The following is a 16,474-nucleotide window of genomic DNA, read 5'->3' as shown; positions in this document are numbered from 1 at the left end:
TACCCTGCTAGGGGTACAGTCTGGCAGTAAGGTGAAAGTGATAGCACTTTAACATTCAAGTGAATAAATCAAGATGCTTAACCTCTCACCTCCATCCACAACTCCCAGTCTGTCTGACGACAACTCCAACACTACAAGCAGTCGAAAGACCCGTAACAGCTGCGACGCTTGTGCCAAGTCCAAGTTGCGCTGTGGAAAGCAACATCCTCGATGTGAGCGTTGCGTCTTGAGGAATCAAGCGTGCACTTACGGGCTCGCTCGACCAAAAGGACGACCACGACTCTCTCATCGCTCGCCTAGTATCTCTCTCCCCTGCTCGACAGGTCTAGACCTGAACATATTCTCTACGCTCTACGATCCTGAACCGACACCAGACATGTATTTCGACTGTTCTTCGGGGACTACAGTCACGTCTACGTCAACTCTCATTTCTCCTGACAGTCAACATCTGGAGGACTGGCAGTTCTTGGACCACGAGCTTAACCTTCCATTTGACATCACCACGCCTCAGTTAACTTTTACATTGGCAACTGCACAGCCAGTTTATCAGATGGCTTCGTCGACTACTCCGGTCTCGCCTTTGCTACGTTCCTCCCGCGCATTCTCCCCTAGCCCCAGCAACTCCTTCGCGTACAATCAATCCTGCACCAGCTTAATGCTGGACACACTCAAAGAACTCCACCTTCCGCTTGACTATTCTGTCCCGGATGTGGACATGTCTGAGTGTGTAAACATTGGTACAGTCTTGCGGCTCAATAACGATGCAATGGACAAGCTTACATTGATGCTTGAATGCGATTGCCCCGTGATAACTCCACCCTATTTCTCCGCGTTGGTGGCCCAAGCGATTATCAAGATTCTCAGTTGGTACGAAAAGATCATTTCAGACTGTGGAACCTTGAGTTCTCAGATGGGCACCTCATTCCTAGAGTTTGCTCCTCTTAAAATTGATGGATTTGAATTGAGCAAAATTCATTCTAGAATAATGGTGGTCCAGGTTGTGATGAATGAATTGGATAGAGTACAAACATTGGTGGGGATGTTTGCTAGCATTTACTGTCGCCATCATGATGATGACTCTCAAGATGACCGGGAACTGTCTATCAGTCTCGCCTTTGAGGAAGCATTGCGGAGAAGGCTGAACGTGAGCAGAAGCCGTGCGGAGAAGACAATGGCTGGTTAGGGTGACTTTGGTTGCTTAGCGAGTGCATATGGGTTGTCATCCGTGTTGTCCCGTACAATCTTGTTGTACATAGGTGATATAGGTAAAACGGTTAAACCAACGAACCATGAGGATCGTGCAATCGTCGGGAATCTTAACAATTGTACGATCTTCATTTTTGGCGCGTTCCGGCCTTCTGGCGGTAATAAATCAGAGACCTCTGACACTCGTGCATCGCGGTAGGCCGTAACATTAGTGTAGACAGCGCTGTAGCGCATGTACTTTCGGCATGCGATCATCCATTTTCGGTCTGGTTCATGGTGTTCAGCATATCTGTTAACCAGTCATTATCTCCCATCAGTGGCAAAGCATCCGACGGCATAGGCGGGATGTTGGGAAGATTCTGATCAATGATTGGTGGGACTGGATAGACCACAGATGACCCTATAGGATCAGTATTTAGCCTCGTTTCCCACCCCACGCGGACAGCATGATATGTCTGAGCTATTATGGAGAAGATATCCGCCTCAGTACCTCCATCCAATCCATTTATGGTCGAAACTAGACTCATGTGACTAACGATGGTGTCCAAAATCCTCAAGATATCGGCCGTTCGTCGAACATTGGCCGTATCCCAAAGCGGACTCTCCAGAGTTGAGAGCTGGAAAAGAGTTGCCAGGTTTTGGACCATTTGAGCAAATACGGCGAATGGGAAACCAATATATTCTCCAGGCGGTATGCTCAAAAAGACGTCGAACCATGACTTTGTGGCGTCGAGGCAACCGTACAGGTAGTCGAGGTGCTCGTACGTCACATTAACAGTTGATGAAATAGCACCCTTCGGGAGTGCAGACTCGTAAAGGCTCAACGACGTATTGTAATGATGTAAAAGAACGATTTCTAGTCAATATGAGCATGGAAACCGTATGTAGTGTGTGGAACCTTGAGGACTAACTATATCCTTTGGAGTGACAGCCATGTCTGCTCATAATTTCCTGGAGGCGTGACTGCAGCTGCGTCTGCATTGGACGGAGATAAACGGAAGGCGACGGTCGCATCGACTCAACGCCTAATGAACCTCCATACCTGCTACCCAGACTTAGTCCGTCCGTGGCTAATTGAAGTCGAACTTGCTGCACAAGAATACCATCATTGGCACACTCTTGCTGCTCTTCAAGAAGGCGAAGACAGTCCTCCAAGTGACGTGTCCAACGCAAAGAGTCACTCTGCTGAAGGAAGGTCGCGATACTGAATGAGGTTAGTACATCATTTATTGTGATTAGACGGAATCATGGGGAGTCATTACGTCGATGTCAGTAGAAAGCACCCCAGAACAGCCCTGCGCTCCTCCATAACCTGGCGCGGGGGTGCTGTACGGTTTTCGTGTGGCTCTGGATGAACGCACAGCAGCATGTGCTTCCCCTTCGCCTCTGGATTGAAGAGACCCATTTCGTATACAATCCCCGTCGCTAACTGTGCAAATACATAGATGTTGGCTTTGTTGTAGACTTGCTGATTGGACCTTGACACCGCATGTCAGCCGACAGGCAGTGTCCGTGATGACTGACTACATACCATCCAAGATATAACAAAAGCCCTTGTAGCATATCAAGTTCTCGGCATGAATATTCATGCACCAATCTCTGCGCTACGATGTGTTTGATGCGATCAAAGAGAATGCGACGTTGTGCGCTGCTTTTGGACGCGATAGCCATGATACAAAGCCATGTAAATGGTTTATCACGACGAAGTTTCTCTGCAGTCGTGCCTGACGGGACATACAGGCAGGGAAAGTACGGTAGCATCTTAGTGAGGAATATAGTAAAATATTCCTCTGCCTGGATGCCTGTCGGCTCCATGGCATGCTCGGCCGATGCGCCGGTGGATAACGAGCCTCCGCCGTCCGACAGGCTAGCTTCTGGCGTCGACTCTGTGTCATTTGTGCGACGTGTATCAATTGAGTTGAGCCCCGAGCTGCTCATGGAGATGTCAGATCGGCCTGGTGGCGACGCAGCATTACTGCTGGCGGACTTCTGGTTTTCGGGTAATTGCGCCAGCTCTCTGAGTAAAGTTGTAGAAGCATTTCCGGGGTGTACGCCAGCTCGGAGCAGCGCAACCAAATCCTCTATCTTATTCTCCAGCCGGTTCGTCTTCGATATATTCTTAGATACGGCTGATCTTCGTTTGGTCGAGCGACGGGTAGTAGCAGGCTGGCGGCATTCCTTGTCCAGGCGTTGGCATCTATGAATCTGTTACGATGGCAACTAAACAGGTAAGCAACATACGCACCTCTGACATTTCCCGCTGGCTTTGGAGTAGATGCACTTGCACTTGGCCTGTGAGCAGTCTACGCAGGAGCGACCGTAAGGAGCGGCATAGGTGTCGTGCTGCGGGGAATTATCCCAGGCGTCGCTCGACTCCGCAGCTGTACTGCGGTCAGTCGAGGCCATTGACCGGCTGCAACGCGCTCCAAAAAGCGTTGCTTCTCACGGCGCAAAAGAGTCTGCAATCACGTAGGGTACCGAAGCAAGTGAATGGGAGACATTAGGAAAGTCAGTGAGATTGAATAATTGAGTGAGAGAGTGAGAAAGCGCGAAGGAGGGCGGCGTGCCCAGGCGCTAGTGGATGACGCTAGCGCCTTTAATATCAGGCATCTATCTGCAATATGAGACAGATAAGCGGGCTCTGAAGTAGTCCAAGGCTGCGAAGTAGTGACTAGTCTGTGTTGTATTGTGATCCCAAGTTCTTAGAGGGATGGAAAAGCGTCTTGAACCGTCATTATCATTACAAACAATCGCATAACCTCCAAATCTAGGATTAGTCACATATCTGCTCTAGTTAGGCTCCAGATCCACAAAAAATTAGAAAACCTCATTAAGAAAGAATCTATACAGTATACCATATACTCTATGTCTAACGGCACCTCTCTCTAGATGCTGGTCATCTGTGTAATGGCACAGCGCCAGTAGCTCAAGCCTTATTCTGAACGTGCTTACTCATGGCCCGAATTCGGTGACCATAGCGGTAGAGTAAGAATGGCACAGGAGCCATTATGGTAGCCAAGATACCCACCATGGTGAGCACCCAGTGCGGAGTCATATGTTGGTACATCGGCACAGATGCGGGCAGTAATGCGCCCGAGATAACATAGCGGCTGAACGACACGAAGGCGAGGGCGGAACCGGCATAGGTCGTGTACACGAAACAGATGTAGAGGTATGTCGCCGTGAAGATGGTGACGAGAGAGTAGCCGAAAACGAACGTGCTGATGATTGGTGACCAGATGCTGACACCGGGCTGTGTCCTTCTGTCAGTAATGTTGGGGTTTCGCAGAACGAGCCAGTGACGACTTACATGGCAGGTCCATCCCATCCAGAACAAGGAGATTGGCATCAAAATCGAGCCCCCAACCATTGCCCAATAGAGTGATACCTCCGCCTGTAGGGCTTTTCCTTCGGCCGCAGCCTTAGCCGCCGCCTGCTTGGTCCAACGATAGAGGATCGGTATGAGCACGAGGGCAACGGCGTCTCCCGCAAGCATGGACACGAAGATGACGTAGGTGAGAGAGGTGGAGATGCCGTAAGTGTTGGTGAAGATGAAGGGAAATCCATTCAGAAAGGTGAACAATACAATGTATAAGAGGACCAGGTAGAAGGAGAAAACCAGGATGATCGGCTCAGTATAGGTCATCTGAAAAGGACGGTAGACATTGACAAGAAGACGACGACCAAGAGAGCTAGCAGATGCATACTCATCGACCTGGTAGCGAGAATCTCCTGTCTGATCTCGAAGATGTTTGGCTCTCCATTGCAGTAGCAACGGGCCGTAGGTTTCCGGCTGAAATATGGCCACAAATATGAAGACTGCTCCGGCGATGATGAGGGAGATCCAGTCGACCCATTTGAATGTGGATCCTGGAATGTAAGCGCCAATTATAGGACCAAGGATAGGCCCAGAGTACGACGCCAAAGTTACAAACGGTAGGCTAAACGTGAGCTCGAGAGGGTTCCACAGATCACCCACCGTGCCACCCGCAACGGTCATCGGAGCGGCACCAAAGAAACCGGTTAAGAAACGAAAGACAATGGCAGCTCCATAGTTAGGAGCTAGTGCCTTTCCCATGACGAAGAGCATAAAAATAGCCAAATTGGTGAAGTAGACAAAATTGCGGCCAAAGGTTTCCGAAATAGGACCGACAAACAGCGAGCCAAAGCCCACACCAATTAGATACATACCTGCTCAGGGAAACCCAATCAGTTTGGCATTCTTTAGCGTTCGTAATGTCAACTTACCAGTGGTCATGGACCCCGCAATTGCACCCACGCCATAGTGTTCATTAAAGGCATCGGAGACTGGGGCGTCTATGGTACCGGGGATGGTGATGGCCAAGGCGATTAGACAGGTTGCTACCGTGCAAAACCATTTCTTGGGGCGGCTCCAGTTCTGAGGATTGTGAAGGTCACCGTCTTTCCAGCCAACCAGAAAGGTAACAGAACCATCTTGTTCGTCTGGACGAGAGATTTGCACCCCAGGGATAAGGGCAGATGCCTTCTCTTCCGGGGTCGATATGCCCGAGGAGCTGTCGGAGCAGGGGTGGAACCTGGCTATGTCCGCCCTCACGGTGTCTCGGAGGCTGGTATACTGACGCAAAGTTGCCATAGTGTTACACGGGTGCTTGGAATCCAGGTTGCAACGAGGCAGAAGATGGAATGAATTTGCTTGAGCCTAACATGATGGCGGGCAGTGGTCGCAAGGTAATAAATACCTTCGGCCATATTCTGTACATCACGCATAATATGAGGAGTGCAGAAAAGTCTCCGATACATACAGATTATTGATGATGGTGATGATTAAGGGAGCAATGCTCACTCAACTCGGGCTTATACAAGTCACGGTGAAGCTCAATCTAATCCGCGGGTAAAATCACCCCGAGTGGATCGGCGGTTCGGCAACATTCCATGGCTCTGATTGGCCAGCAGCGACATTAATCATCTTGCCTCAGGCTGACACGGATGGATGGCCCGCCGATTGTGTCCGACGAAGTCGATTTAATCAGAATGATATTGGCAGTGAATTGCCCGGTTTGAATTCAGTTTCATATAAGTTCTCTTTTCTGGTTATAAACATCCATCTGGCCACTTTTTAGCCACAGCGACCGTCACAAGAGGATTTGACCATGTCCGGTCCACCAGTTTACAGAAATTGTCACCTTCATCATGAGATTCTCGAGAGAAGCAATTCCGTAAGATGCTTGACAGAGGGCAATCGATTTGATGTTTTTCTCGGGCCTTTGATGTCGGAATTACCTTCGGGATAGAAAGGATGAGGCTGATAAGCGGTAATCATCTAGCCTGTGTAGCCGCGACACGTCAAATCAATCTTGCTCACTACTGCTGTAGGAGATGAGCCTCAAATTCCCATGCGCTGTGTGGGGATCATTCCGAAGAGATAAGTTTTTTGAGTAGTCCAGTCAGTGGAGATGGGAGGCTCTCCACCCGAGTATGCGTGTTGACATGGCAGATCCCCGAGCTTTCCTCGCGGTAATCTTGCGAAATCTAAAACTGACAGGTCATTATTAATGCCCGAAAACTGCACAGATCATTTTCTGCGCTTGGTGCACGGTTGAAATCTAAGTCAGATTGCCAATGCTTTTTTCCCACGCTACTAGGGCTGACGTGATTTTCCATGGGCTGCTAAAACTCTAAGATACGCTTACCAAGCCAGCCAACCGAATGCGATGGAAAACACGAGTCCAGCTCATGTTGCATCTTCTCGTATCTAGAGCTGTCGATGATGGCGTGGCTTCGTTTCCGATCAGTAATCATCGACATCTTATCGCAACCACCTCCAATGCAGCACGACACCTGGTGGCTGAATAATGGCCGCTTCCTTCATCCATGGAAGCAAAAAGGTGCCTTTGTTTGAGAGCTGAATAATCCGAAGAAGTATACCAGCATAGCTTCACGATAGGTATAAATCCACGAAGATGGCGCTCATGGAATAATGCATTCTCGCATCAGTCAAGCTCCTCTATTTCTCATCTACTCAGTAGAAAGGAAAGCACACAGTCTTCTGACCAATGGAAGGCCTCATCCGCAATAGTACAGCTGGCCAACTGCTGCGCTGGATAACCAGGAATAAAGTTCTACTGCACCCTGAGGAACGTCCGGACTTCCAATGCCCTCATTGCTACGCCGACAGAGCCGCCTCCCCGACACTGTTCGCTCATGAAGGGGATGGCGAGCCGTCTCCGAAGCCCGAATCCGACGCGGAGGATGAACAACGCGAAGATACAACAGAGAAACCCTCTCGATCCGAGACTCCAGACGGAGAAACGCTGGACACAACTGATCTGACCCGTGTGCCTTCTATGGCGGACGTGGAAAAGGTCCAGACCCAAACGGACTTGGCACGTATCTATACGGCTGCCACACAAACAGAAGCACTGCAGAAAGCTCCTAGCCGACCTATCGCACCCACCAAAACTGCTGATGGTACAATCCTGGTCGATTGGTATACCACGCGCGATCCTGAGAATCCCCAGAACTGGACCACTACCAAAAAGCTCGTTGTCGTCTCTCAGATCTATCTCTACACATTGGTCGTCTACATGGGCTCGTCCATTTACACTCCTAGCGCGACTCAAATCCAAGAACGTTTCGGAGTTTCCTCGACAGCCGCATCGTTAGGCCTGGCTTTGTACGTTCTTGGGTACGGCATCGGCCCGATGATCTTCTCCCCGCTTAGCGAGATCCCCAGTGTCGGACGCAACCCTCCATACATCATCACCTTCCTCCTCTTCATCCTTTTCAGCATTGGTGCTGCGGTGGTCAACACATTCGGAGGTCTCCTCGTGCTCCGATTTCTTCAAGGTTTCTTCGGCAGCCCATGCCTTGCGACCGGTGGTGCCAGTATCGGCGATGTATTCAGTCTCCTAAAGCTACCATACGGTCTCTCCGCATGGGCTGCCTTTGCCACTCTGGGCCCTGCCCTGGGACCCGTCATCTCCGGCTTCAGTGTCCCCGTCGAGGGCTGGCGCTGGTCACTATGGGAGACGGTCTGGATGTCTTCACCAATCCTAGTGGTGATGTTCTTCTTCCTCCCCGAGACCTTCCCCGACGCCATCCTCCTCCAGCGCGCGCGACGCCTTCGCCGACTGACCGGCAACGACAAACTTCTCTCCCAGTCGGAAATCAACCAGAAGAAGCTCACCTTCACCGCAGTGGCCATGGAAGCACTCTACCGGCCCCTGCAAATCGTGGTTCTCGATCCCGCAATCTTTTTCGTCAACATCTACACCAGTCTCATCTACGGCATCTACTACTCGTTCTTCGAAGTCTTCCCCATCGTCTACATTGAGATGTACCACTTCAACCTCGGCCAGATGGGCCTCGTCTTCCTTAGCATTGCAGTGGCCCTCGCCATCGCCGTCCCCGCCTACTTCATCTACCTGAACAAGATCTTCGAGCCCGAGATCCGAACCCAGGGTCTCCAATCCCCAGAACGACGCCTCATCCCCGCCCTCTTCGCCTGCTTTCTGCCTCCGATCGGATTATTCCTCTTCGGATGGACTTCCCGCGCCTCAGTGCACTGGATCGTCTCAGTAATCGGTATCCTGATCTACACGATCGGCATCTACGTGGTGATTCAGTGCATCTTCATCTACATCCCTATGACGTACCCACAGTACGCAGCGAGTCTGTTTGCAGGGAATGACCTCATGCGCAGTGCGCTGGCTTGTGGTGCGGTGCTGTTTGCGCGTCCCCTGTATGTCAATCTGGGGGTTGGTCCTGGAATTAGTCTGCTAGCGGGATTGACGGTGGGTTGTATTGCGGGCATGTTTGCGCTGTATCGGTTTGGGGCGACGCTGAGGGCGAGGAGTAGATTTACGGCGAAGTAGAATGGTGGTTGGTTAGACTTCGACCGATCGATTTCTTCTCTTGATCATGGGTGTTCGGATTTGCTTTGGTGGTTTTCTTGTTATGGTGGTATATAAAAATAGTAACTAATAATGATAATAATATACTGTTTTGCTCTTCAGTTCCGCGAGACAATATGTCTGCTTAATGGTGATAGTGGTGGCAACCGTTCTCATATTGCTCGGGTAATCTAGGGGTAGATAAGGCGCAGGCCGATAACAAATGCCACTAACCGCTTTAGGAGGTGCATATAAAGCCGACTGACATGGAGTTGTTGATATGGAAAGTATCGATGACGATGTCTTATCGCACAGATTATCTAAATTTACTTGAGTATAGGTATTGTGAGCATTATGATATGAGATAATGGAGCGCGGTGTCACGTGTTCAACCATCTCGTCGTATCTTATCGTAGCCTCGTGTGAGGTGATCATGAGGGATTCGATATGCCTTCTCATGGGGATTCAACAAACCAATTAAGGATTTTCAGTAGGAGAGTGAAGGGTAGCAGTGCTAGTGTCGCTAAATCCGGAACGTGAATATCAATGGTGATGAACCGATTGATGGATGATCAGAAGTGGGTGATTAGAGTCAGTTTGTATACTAGGACCCATTATATATAGTTCCACGGTCAGGAGCCTCGCGATCAGGATATCAACCAGCATGATGAATGAAGATTTGGGCTTTTATCTTGAGAATAAGCAAACTTACTACATATTTCGAAGTGAAATAACTTGGATAACTTTCACCACTAAATCATGTCTTTTCTGGAGAAGAACAGACCAAGGTGGTATATCAACTCCGGGGCAGCCCTATTACCTGTCCTAATCGGGTAGGGAGTATAACCAGTTCCTCCCGCGGGGAGCGCCTTTAAATGCCCCTGCATAAGTTCAAAGAATGGATACAAAGCATACAACAATTTATTAGAAATATTTCCAAGGTCATATAATTAGCTAAAAAGACGATACTCCACTAGAAATTCTAGACATCATAATCTATGTAGAGTGCAGTATACATGGTAACTATTCTTAGCCGTTCCATCAATTAGTATCTCCTCCTACCACCTACAATAATCAATACTCCTAGTAATGTACCCTCTGAATTAAGGAGCAATCGAGCCGGGCTCCAGTCAGCATCGAGAATGGCTGCGGGCGGAAACCCACGCTAGCCAATCACAACGCTGGACCTGGCCGCTAGGCGAAGCGGGGGGTCATGTGACGCACAGCCCGAATTTTCGGCCACAAACGAAACAGATCCAGCAAAGCAGTAAGACTCTTCCTGACGACCTTTCCGACGACCCTCACGACACCCGTCCGAGTTCTCCCACGACCTTTAGGTGGCATATTCACAATGGCTGTCAGGAACTCCAGTGCGTCGTCCTGTTCTGTCGATTTTTCTCGATCTCGCCAATCCAATCCATACTAATTTGAACTTCGTGATGATTTCAGGTCTCGCCTCTTCTCGCCGCAAGTCGCGCGCCGCCCACTTCAACGCCCCCTCCAGCGAGCGCCGCGTTATCCTCTCTGCTCCTCTCTCGAGCGAGCTCCGCGCCAAGTACAATGTACGTTCGATCAGACCGATGTGATTCCTGTTTTTTTGCAGCCCCTGGGATTTTGTGTGTGTGCGGAGATGGATTTGGCATGGTTTCTTTCTTTCCGGTCGGGGACAGGTTGGATCAGGCCAGCGAGTTGGGGATTTGGCAGGAAGATACAAAAACCAGATCCAATCGACAAGCATCCAATCCGAGACATCAGGCATGACGAAACAACGCTGGGAGAATATGGTTCTAACGCAAGTCGTTTGATAGGTCCGCTCCATGCCCATCCGCAAGGACGACGAGGTGAGCCAAGGCTGATTCTAACCCGACATCTAATCCACTCGCTAAACTGAGAATAAGGTCATGGTCGTCCGTGGCAGCAACAAGGGCCGTGAGGGCAAGGTCACCAGCGTCTACCGCCTGAAGTGGGCCATCCACGTCGAGCGCATCAGCCGCGACAAGAGCAACGGCCAGAGCGTCCCCATCCCCCTCCACCCCTCCAAGGTCGTCATCAAGAAGCTCCACCTCGACAAGGACCGTGAGGCCATCCTTGAGCGTGTTGGCAAGGGTCGTGAGGCCGCCAAGGCCAAGTCCGCTTAAATCGGGGGATTTTTGTGAGGTTTAGTTCATATCTGGCAAATGGCAGTGATAACGCGGGAGTTCCGGAAGACGCGAACAATATGGGATCTTGCCTACAGTCGGGATATATCTATAAAACATGATGTATTCTGATGAATGAAAAACGAAAAATTCAATTTCCTCTACCTACTTCAATTCGGCACCCCCAGAGACTTTGCGTGTTCTATCCGGTGGACTGGCTGCTGCGACCGTTTCCGGGGACTACCTTATATCTCCGGACGGAGCAGCAGAGCACGGTGCTTTCTCTATCTCAGGAATAGACATTGGGATAGAAGGTGTCGTCCAGACCTTTCGCCAGGCAGCACTTCCCGGCATTGTGAATCAACCCCAGTTTTGAAACCATTGCACTCGTGATTGTAGAGCGGTGCCGCCCCTTGTTCTTTCACAGTAGCCTATCCCTTCTGGCCATCTTCAGACCCCTTGGATATAACTGTAATTCTTGCTGGATTGTCCACTTCCTGCATGTCATTCCCTAGTAGTGCCAGTGCCAGTGCCAGAATCCACGGCGGGTCGGCCAGGCTTAATAATCGGGGTTCTCGACTTGCCGCAAAAATAGTTGTGGGAAATCCGCATCCCCACCGGTTATCCGTCAGTTATCAGCAGCCATTGTCCCCCCAGCTGGCCATCAGCATCACCGATAACGATGGCCAAGTCAAAAGCCGCCAAGCGCAAGCGCAACGCCCAAGCCGATCTCCCGCAAAAGGTCCCCAAGGCTGCATCGACGGTCCTCACTCCCCCTCCCGATGGCGCCAGTCGAGAGCCGAAAAACCTCAGCACCGTCGTCCCCGACGAGGACCTCGAAATCACCGTTGAGACGCTCGCGACCTTGACCCAGTACCCCAGTCTGACCAAGTCGAAAGCATGCAAGGATCTCCGGGTGGCGGTCTACGAGTTCCGCCAGGCCTGTACTACGGGCGTTAACAATGCCGGTATGCTACTGTTACACTGTCTCTAATCAATAGTGGCAATTAATCGTTCGGTAGAGGGCGCGAACCTGACCGCACGAATTACCGGCGCCCTGGCCGACAAACGATACCTGGAAGCAAAGATCCTGCTTGCCGAGATGAGAATCCGGGGTGAGCAGCCCAAGATCGGAGCCTTGTGTCGCTGGGTACGAGATCTCGACGTCGTCAGCGGCCTCTCCACCCAACCCGAAGCCCGCGAGAAGGCTACCCTCGAGCGCACGCCTCAGGACCTGGAACTACTCGGCGTTCTGGATGCCATCCTACGTGTCAGCACTCCCATCGACCTCAGGTCGAATGCAGTTGACTCTACGGATCCCATCGCCTTCCAGTCCATCTGGGACCTCCGTCCCAATACCACACCCCTCCAAGTATATGCCTCCGTCCTCGATAAATCGATCCTGAACGAAGCTCCGAAAAACCCCGCTGCCATTCGTATTATCGAAACGACGCCTGGCCCCCTCCGCAAACCTCCGAACCATCACCCCGCTATCCTCTATACTACACGTCCCAACGCCGTCCCGCTGGACCCCGTTAGCCCATCGATCACATACCACCCCCACCCCGCAGTCCCAGGCCTCGGACTGGCTATGAATGTCCTCACCCCGTCAGAATGCAAAGCCATTATCGCCGCCGGCGAATCCGTTAACTTCCTGCCCGACGTCCCCATGCGCGAAGACGGCGACATGAGCATCCTCGCCCACAACTTCTACTGGGTGATCGACACCACATTCCATGACATGCTCTGGGCACGTATATCCAAGTACGTCCCGCAATCTATCAACGGTCGTCTCGTTCGCGGTATCAACCGTCGTTTCCGGGTATACCGATACGTCCCTGGTGCCGAGTATCGGTGCCACATTGACGGCGCTTGGCCGCCGTCGGGTATCCTTCCCGATGATACATATGTGTACGATGCCTCGCCGGAGGACAAGAAGCAGAGCTCCATGTATACCTTCCTCCTCTATCTCAATGATGAGTTCGAGGGCGGTGAGACGACTTTCTTCATGCCGGCCGCGAGGGAAGGGACACTAAATGCATACCCCGTGCGTCCTGTCATGGGAGCCGTTGCCATTTTCCCTCACGGAGAGGCGAACGGGGCTTTGTTGCATGAGGGAACAGGGGTACGGAAGGGAGCGAAGTATATCATTCGGACGGATGTGGAGTATGATGTTAAGCCTAGCGAGGAGTAAAAATAGATACCAGTATATATGCATATATACAGACAGATTAGTAGATACCAGATTGGAATGTGATTTTTTATTTATGTTCCAGCTATATCTGTTCAATGTATGACGTGGAGGGTGTTCGTACTGTGTATTTACTATGCTGGAGAAATTGACACAACAGATCTTCTTTGTAATGCTACACTCGTTATTAGAACAAAAGAGCTTGTACTCTATAAGTTTACCTCGCTCCGAACTTTGTCGTGCTACCAATTCATCAGTAGTGTCATGTTCATCCTGCTGCACGTGCTATATATATTCACCGTATCTCAATATTATACACCAGTGATTGAAGCCGAGTCTCTCGGACCAACTGCTAATGAATAGTGCGAAATCTAATGCCCTTTCACGTACTGCTATAGCAAAGCATACGCTTTAGTAACCCTCAAATTGAGTCCACTATGAAGACAAATGCTATACAAACACAACATAAAACTATCGACCTAACAAGTCGTTGATGAACTAGAACCCTATCGTGGCTGACGTAAGGTCGTTGTCCTCGTATATATGAATGATCACGTGCCACAACATCTTAAAGGTTCTGGCGTTCGAGTACGAAGAGGGTTGGAATGCACCATTCCCTTTTCGCAATTAAGCGAATGAATGTGCACTATATCATGCTAGTCAGAGAAAGATCTAGTACATACGACCACAGGGTGTGGAAAACAGGGCTTCCCGTCCGCTCAGCCGTACTTAAGCCACACGCCGGGAGGTTAGTAGTTGGGTGGGTGACCACCAGCGAATCCCTTCTGTTGTATGTTTTTGCCATTTTTATGGCTCTTTTGTTTGCTTGCCTCTCTTTATTTTTATGTGAGAGTATAATTTCACTATGTCTCAAGGCAATGCCGAGTCAACGTGTGTTGAAATTGCGGGACTGGGATCGCTCGAACGCACGTCTGGCATCACTTAGCACACGGGTTCACGATAGTACCTTTCCAGTATTTGAAGTAGCTAATCCTGAGAACCAAGATATTGGCCGACTAGAGCAGTAGGCTGTCATAGGTGTCGGATGATTTCTGGGACACTTATCATTCGCATGCTGTGTAAGATCTGGGAATAGTGAGGAGACATCAGTTGAATTATAGTAAGGAAGCAAGCAAGGCATTGACTGATCTACAGCAAAGCGATAATGAATACCTACTGCTATTTTAACATCACATTAGATGAGGCACCGAGTGTTCTCGGTAACGAAGAAAGAAAAAGAAAAAAAAAAAAAAAATTAAAAAAAAAAAAATTGAATAGCTTGTAGTCGGCCGTAGAAGAGACACTCTAGTTTAAAGCACGGTTCGTGAAGCACTCGCAGTGCTCACTCCAGTAGTACCCAAAGCAGCCATATAGACCACCCGGTAGGCCGATGCACGCGTGGTTCTCAGTTATAGGATTAGATGTTCAGCGTCCTCCCACATTATCCCTAGTGACCGCCCTCGCAGTCGAAACCTGCAACCTCCGTCGCGAGGAAAAACGCCATTGCCGAATCAGTATTCATCAGCATTGAATTTTTGGCTGAGGTGAGGAGGTTAATAAGGTCTGCCTACGTAGCCCTACAAGCACAAATGCGATATTTAAATGCGGTATCGACAAATCACCGATAACGGAGTTCTTGCATTAATCGATTATCGTGTGTATGACAGAATGCTACATAGGATGGATGTGATTAATCAAAACAATAGCCTGAGAAGATTCTCGGCGTGCTGGGCCGATGTGAGTGCGGGAGGCCGGGGCCCAAATACATGCAGTGGGCATTTCCTTGGACTCAGCCACATGGCTCCGAACATTCTCCGAATATTGGCTCGTGCACCTAGACCAAAGATGAAGTCTTAGCAGACTACCATAGCCTTTCCAGGAAACGAGACTAAAAGAACGGTATTTGCAAAGCCCGAGAAACTCGGCTGAACGATTGTCCGACTTATCGGAAACCTCGATAAACTTTACAAACTAACGTTTGATCCACATAACATCACTGCAAATCACTCCGATTACCACCAAACCATAGTCTCAATGCCATCATCCTCACTCACCGAATATTTCGCAAAAAGATTATCTAACGGCTGATTCGGCCACCGAGCGACCGAAGAAGAAGCGCAAGAAGACTAAGCAAGTTGATACCGCCGCTGACGGCCCAATAATCACCGATGACGATCCGCTGGAACTGAAGATCTCTGCGACCAATATGATGAATGATGACGAAGGTCGCCCAGCAGTAGTAACATGCGTGTGGTGGGGGATTTTGACGCCCCAAGAAGAGTGACTGGAAGACTAGCTGGTGCGATTAACGAGCAGGAAGCTGCGGACGCCATTATCGACTCCGCTGCCGCGGAAAATGCGACACGAAGAAACGAGGGAGACAATGAAGATGCACCTGCTATTGAGGGTGAAGAAGAAGACGATGCATGGGATGGAGTCGGGTGTCGGGCAGGTTTACAGACTGCCACGCAGACTGCCGCCATGGTTGCGGCACAGGAACGACGGAAGAAAGCCGAGGCTTCGACGTACAAGGAGAGTCCGGCTGGGGAGCAAGTGCAGGAAACAATCCATCGTGATATGTCTGGTCGTATTAATAATGTGGCGATGAAACGTGCCGAAGTGCGCCGAGCGGAGGAAGAGAAACGCGAGGAAGCACAGGCGAAGGAGGCACTCATGGGCGACGTCCAACGACAGGGATAGGAGAAAACCAACTGCAATTGGAGGAGGCTAAGCTCATGCCAGTAGCTTGGACCGTTGAGGTTGAAGATATGAATGACGGGTTGAGGGCGCGAGAACGGTGGAACAATCCGGCTGCTCAATTTTTGACGAACTGAGGTCCAGGAAAAACTACTACCGGCAAACTGTTTTACAAAGAGGCATTTCAGCCGTATCGGAATGGCATTAGATCCGGCCAGCGATGGGACCGGGTTGACCGGAGTAACGGCTCTGAGAAGGAATGGTTCGCAGCCAGGAATCGGACGAGCCGTCTGGAAACTTTGGATTACGAGTGGCGGATGGATGAATGATGTGTTACTTTTTAAGATGTCATAATAATACCCATAACT

At 50.2% G+C, this 16,474-nt stretch overlaps 7 protein-coding genes across 7 annotated transcripts; 5 read left to right on the top strand and 2 right to left on the bottom strand.

The window, feature by feature from the left end:
- Window positions 1-73: 73 nt before the first annotated feature.
- On the top strand, window positions 74-1,183 carry BO79DRAFT_187827 (uncharacterized protein; the record flags this gene model as incomplete). The annotated part of the gene is made up of 1 exon (XM_025680560.1): window positions 74-1,183. One exon carries the CDS (start codon window positions 74-76, stop codon window positions 1,181-1,183), a length of 1,110 nt encoding a protein of 369 aa, XP_025543369.1.
- A 137-nt stretch (window positions 1,184-1,320) lies between these two features.
- On the bottom strand, window positions 1,321-3,703 carry BO79DRAFT_53805 (Zn(II)2Cys6 transcription factor). Its single transcript, XM_025689392.1, has 5 exons — window positions 3,452-3,703; window positions 2,738-3,403; window positions 2,469-2,684; window positions 2,118-2,410; window positions 1,321-2,062 (listed from the first exon to the last, which is right to left on the bottom strand). The coding sequence occupies exons 1-5, from the start codon at window positions 3,610-3,612 to the stop codon at window positions 1,458-1,460; spliced, it is 1,941 nt and encodes a 646-aa protein (XP_025543368.1). The 5' UTR covers window positions 3,613-3,703; the 3' UTR covers window positions 1,321-1,457.
- A 429-nt stretch (window positions 3,704-4,132) lies between these two features.
- Window positions 4,133-5,821, bottom strand: BO79DRAFT_274856 (C6 transcription factor; the record flags this gene model as incomplete). Its single annotated transcript, XM_025687632.1, has 2 exons — window positions 4,133-5,397; window positions 5,455-5,821. 2 exons carry the CDS (start codon window positions 5,819-5,821, stop codon window positions 4,133-4,135), a joined length of 1,632 nt encoding a protein of 543 aa, XP_025543367.1.
- Window positions 5,822-7,241: 1,420 nt separating this feature from the next.
- BO79DRAFT_274849 (MFS transporter) lies at window positions 7,242-9,275 on the top strand (the record flags this gene model as incomplete). The annotated part of the gene is made up of 2 exons (XM_025687631.1): window positions 7,242-8,981; window positions 9,204-9,275. The coding sequence occupies 2 exons, from the start codon at window positions 7,242-7,244 to the stop codon at window positions 9,273-9,275; spliced, it is 1,812 nt and encodes a 603-aa protein (XP_025543366.1).
- A 1,084-nt stretch (window positions 9,276-10,359) lies between these two features.
- Window positions 10,360-11,645, top strand: BO79DRAFT_207035 (60S ribosomal protein uL24). Its single transcript, XM_025682097.1, has 4 exons — window positions 10,360-10,450; window positions 10,530-10,642; window positions 10,889-10,921; window positions 10,979-11,645. Exons 1-4 carry the CDS (start codon window positions 10,432-10,434, stop codon window positions 11,216-11,218), a joined length of 405 nt encoding a protein of 134 aa, XP_025543365.1. The 5' UTR covers window positions 10,360-10,431; the 3' UTR covers window positions 11,219-11,645.
- A 225-nt stretch (window positions 11,646-11,870) lies between these two features.
- BO79DRAFT_166065 (prolyl hydroxylase family protein) lies at window positions 11,871-13,453 on the top strand. Its single transcript, XM_025679292.1, has 2 exons — window positions 11,871-12,186; window positions 12,241-13,453. The coding sequence occupies exons 1-2, from the start codon at window positions 11,901-11,903 to the stop codon at window positions 13,410-13,412; spliced, it is 1,458 nt and encodes a 485-aa protein (XP_025543364.1). The 5' UTR covers window positions 11,871-11,900; the 3' UTR covers window positions 13,413-13,453.
- Window positions 13,454-15,011: 1,558 nt separating this feature from the next.
- Window positions 15,012-16,435, top strand: BO79DRAFT_224843 (uncharacterized protein; the record flags this gene model as incomplete). The annotated part of the gene is made up of 4 exons (XM_025683702.1): window positions 15,012-15,063; window positions 15,482-15,657; window positions 15,726-16,091; window positions 16,286-16,435. 4 exons carry the CDS (start codon window positions 15,012-15,014, stop codon window positions 16,433-16,435), a joined length of 744 nt encoding a protein of 247 aa, XP_025543363.1.
- Window positions 16,436-16,474: the final 39 nt, after the last annotated feature.

Source organism: Aspergillus costaricaensis (assembly GCF_003184835.1).
Source record: "Aspergillus costaricaensis CBS 115574 unplaced genomic scaffold BO79scaffold_4, whole genome shotgun sequence".
NCBI lineage: Eukaryota > Fungi > Ascomycota > Eurotiomycetes > Eurotiales > Aspergillaceae > Aspergillus > Aspergillus costaricensis.
The sequence above is the reverse complement of the archived record's forward strand: the minus strand, read 5'-3'. Positions and strand labels throughout refer to the sequence as shown.

What these genes read in the sequence shown, in the direction of transcription:
- BO79DRAFT_53805 (XM_025689392.1), bottom strand. Translation starts at nt 3,612, where the DNA reads ATGGCCTCGACTGACCGCAGTACAGCTGCGGAGTCGAGCGACGCCTGG. An exon ending in CTTTTGTTATATCTTGGATG is followed by an intron (nt 2,685 to 2,737) that starts GTATGTAGTCAG and finishes TGCGGTGTCAAG; the next exon opens with GTCCAATCAGCAAGTCTACA. An exon ending in TGCTTTCTACTGACATCGAC is followed by an intron (nt 2,411 to 2,468) that starts GTAATGACTCCC and finishes AACCTCATTCAG; the next exon opens with TATCGCGACCTTCCTTCAGC.
- BO79DRAFT_207035 (XM_025682097.1), top strand. An exon ending in AGCTCCGCGCCAAGTACAAT is followed by an intron (nt 10,643 to 10,888) that starts GTACGTTCGATC and finishes GTCGTTTGATAG; the next exon opens with GTCCGCTCCATGCCCATCCG. An exon ending in CCATCCGCAAGGACGACGAG is followed by an intron (nt 10,922 to 10,978) that starts GTGAGCCAAGGC and finishes ACTGAGAATAAG; the next exon opens with GTCATGGTCGTCCGTGGCAG.
- BO79DRAFT_166065 (XM_025679292.1), top strand. Translation starts at nt 11,901, where the DNA reads ATGGCCAAGTCAAAAGCCGCCAAGCGCAAGCGCAACGCCCAAGCCGAT. An exon ending in TACGGGCGTTAACAATGCCG is followed by an intron (nt 12,187 to 12,240) that starts GTATGCTACTGT and finishes ATCGTTCGGTAG; the next exon opens with AGGGCGCGAACCTGACCGCA.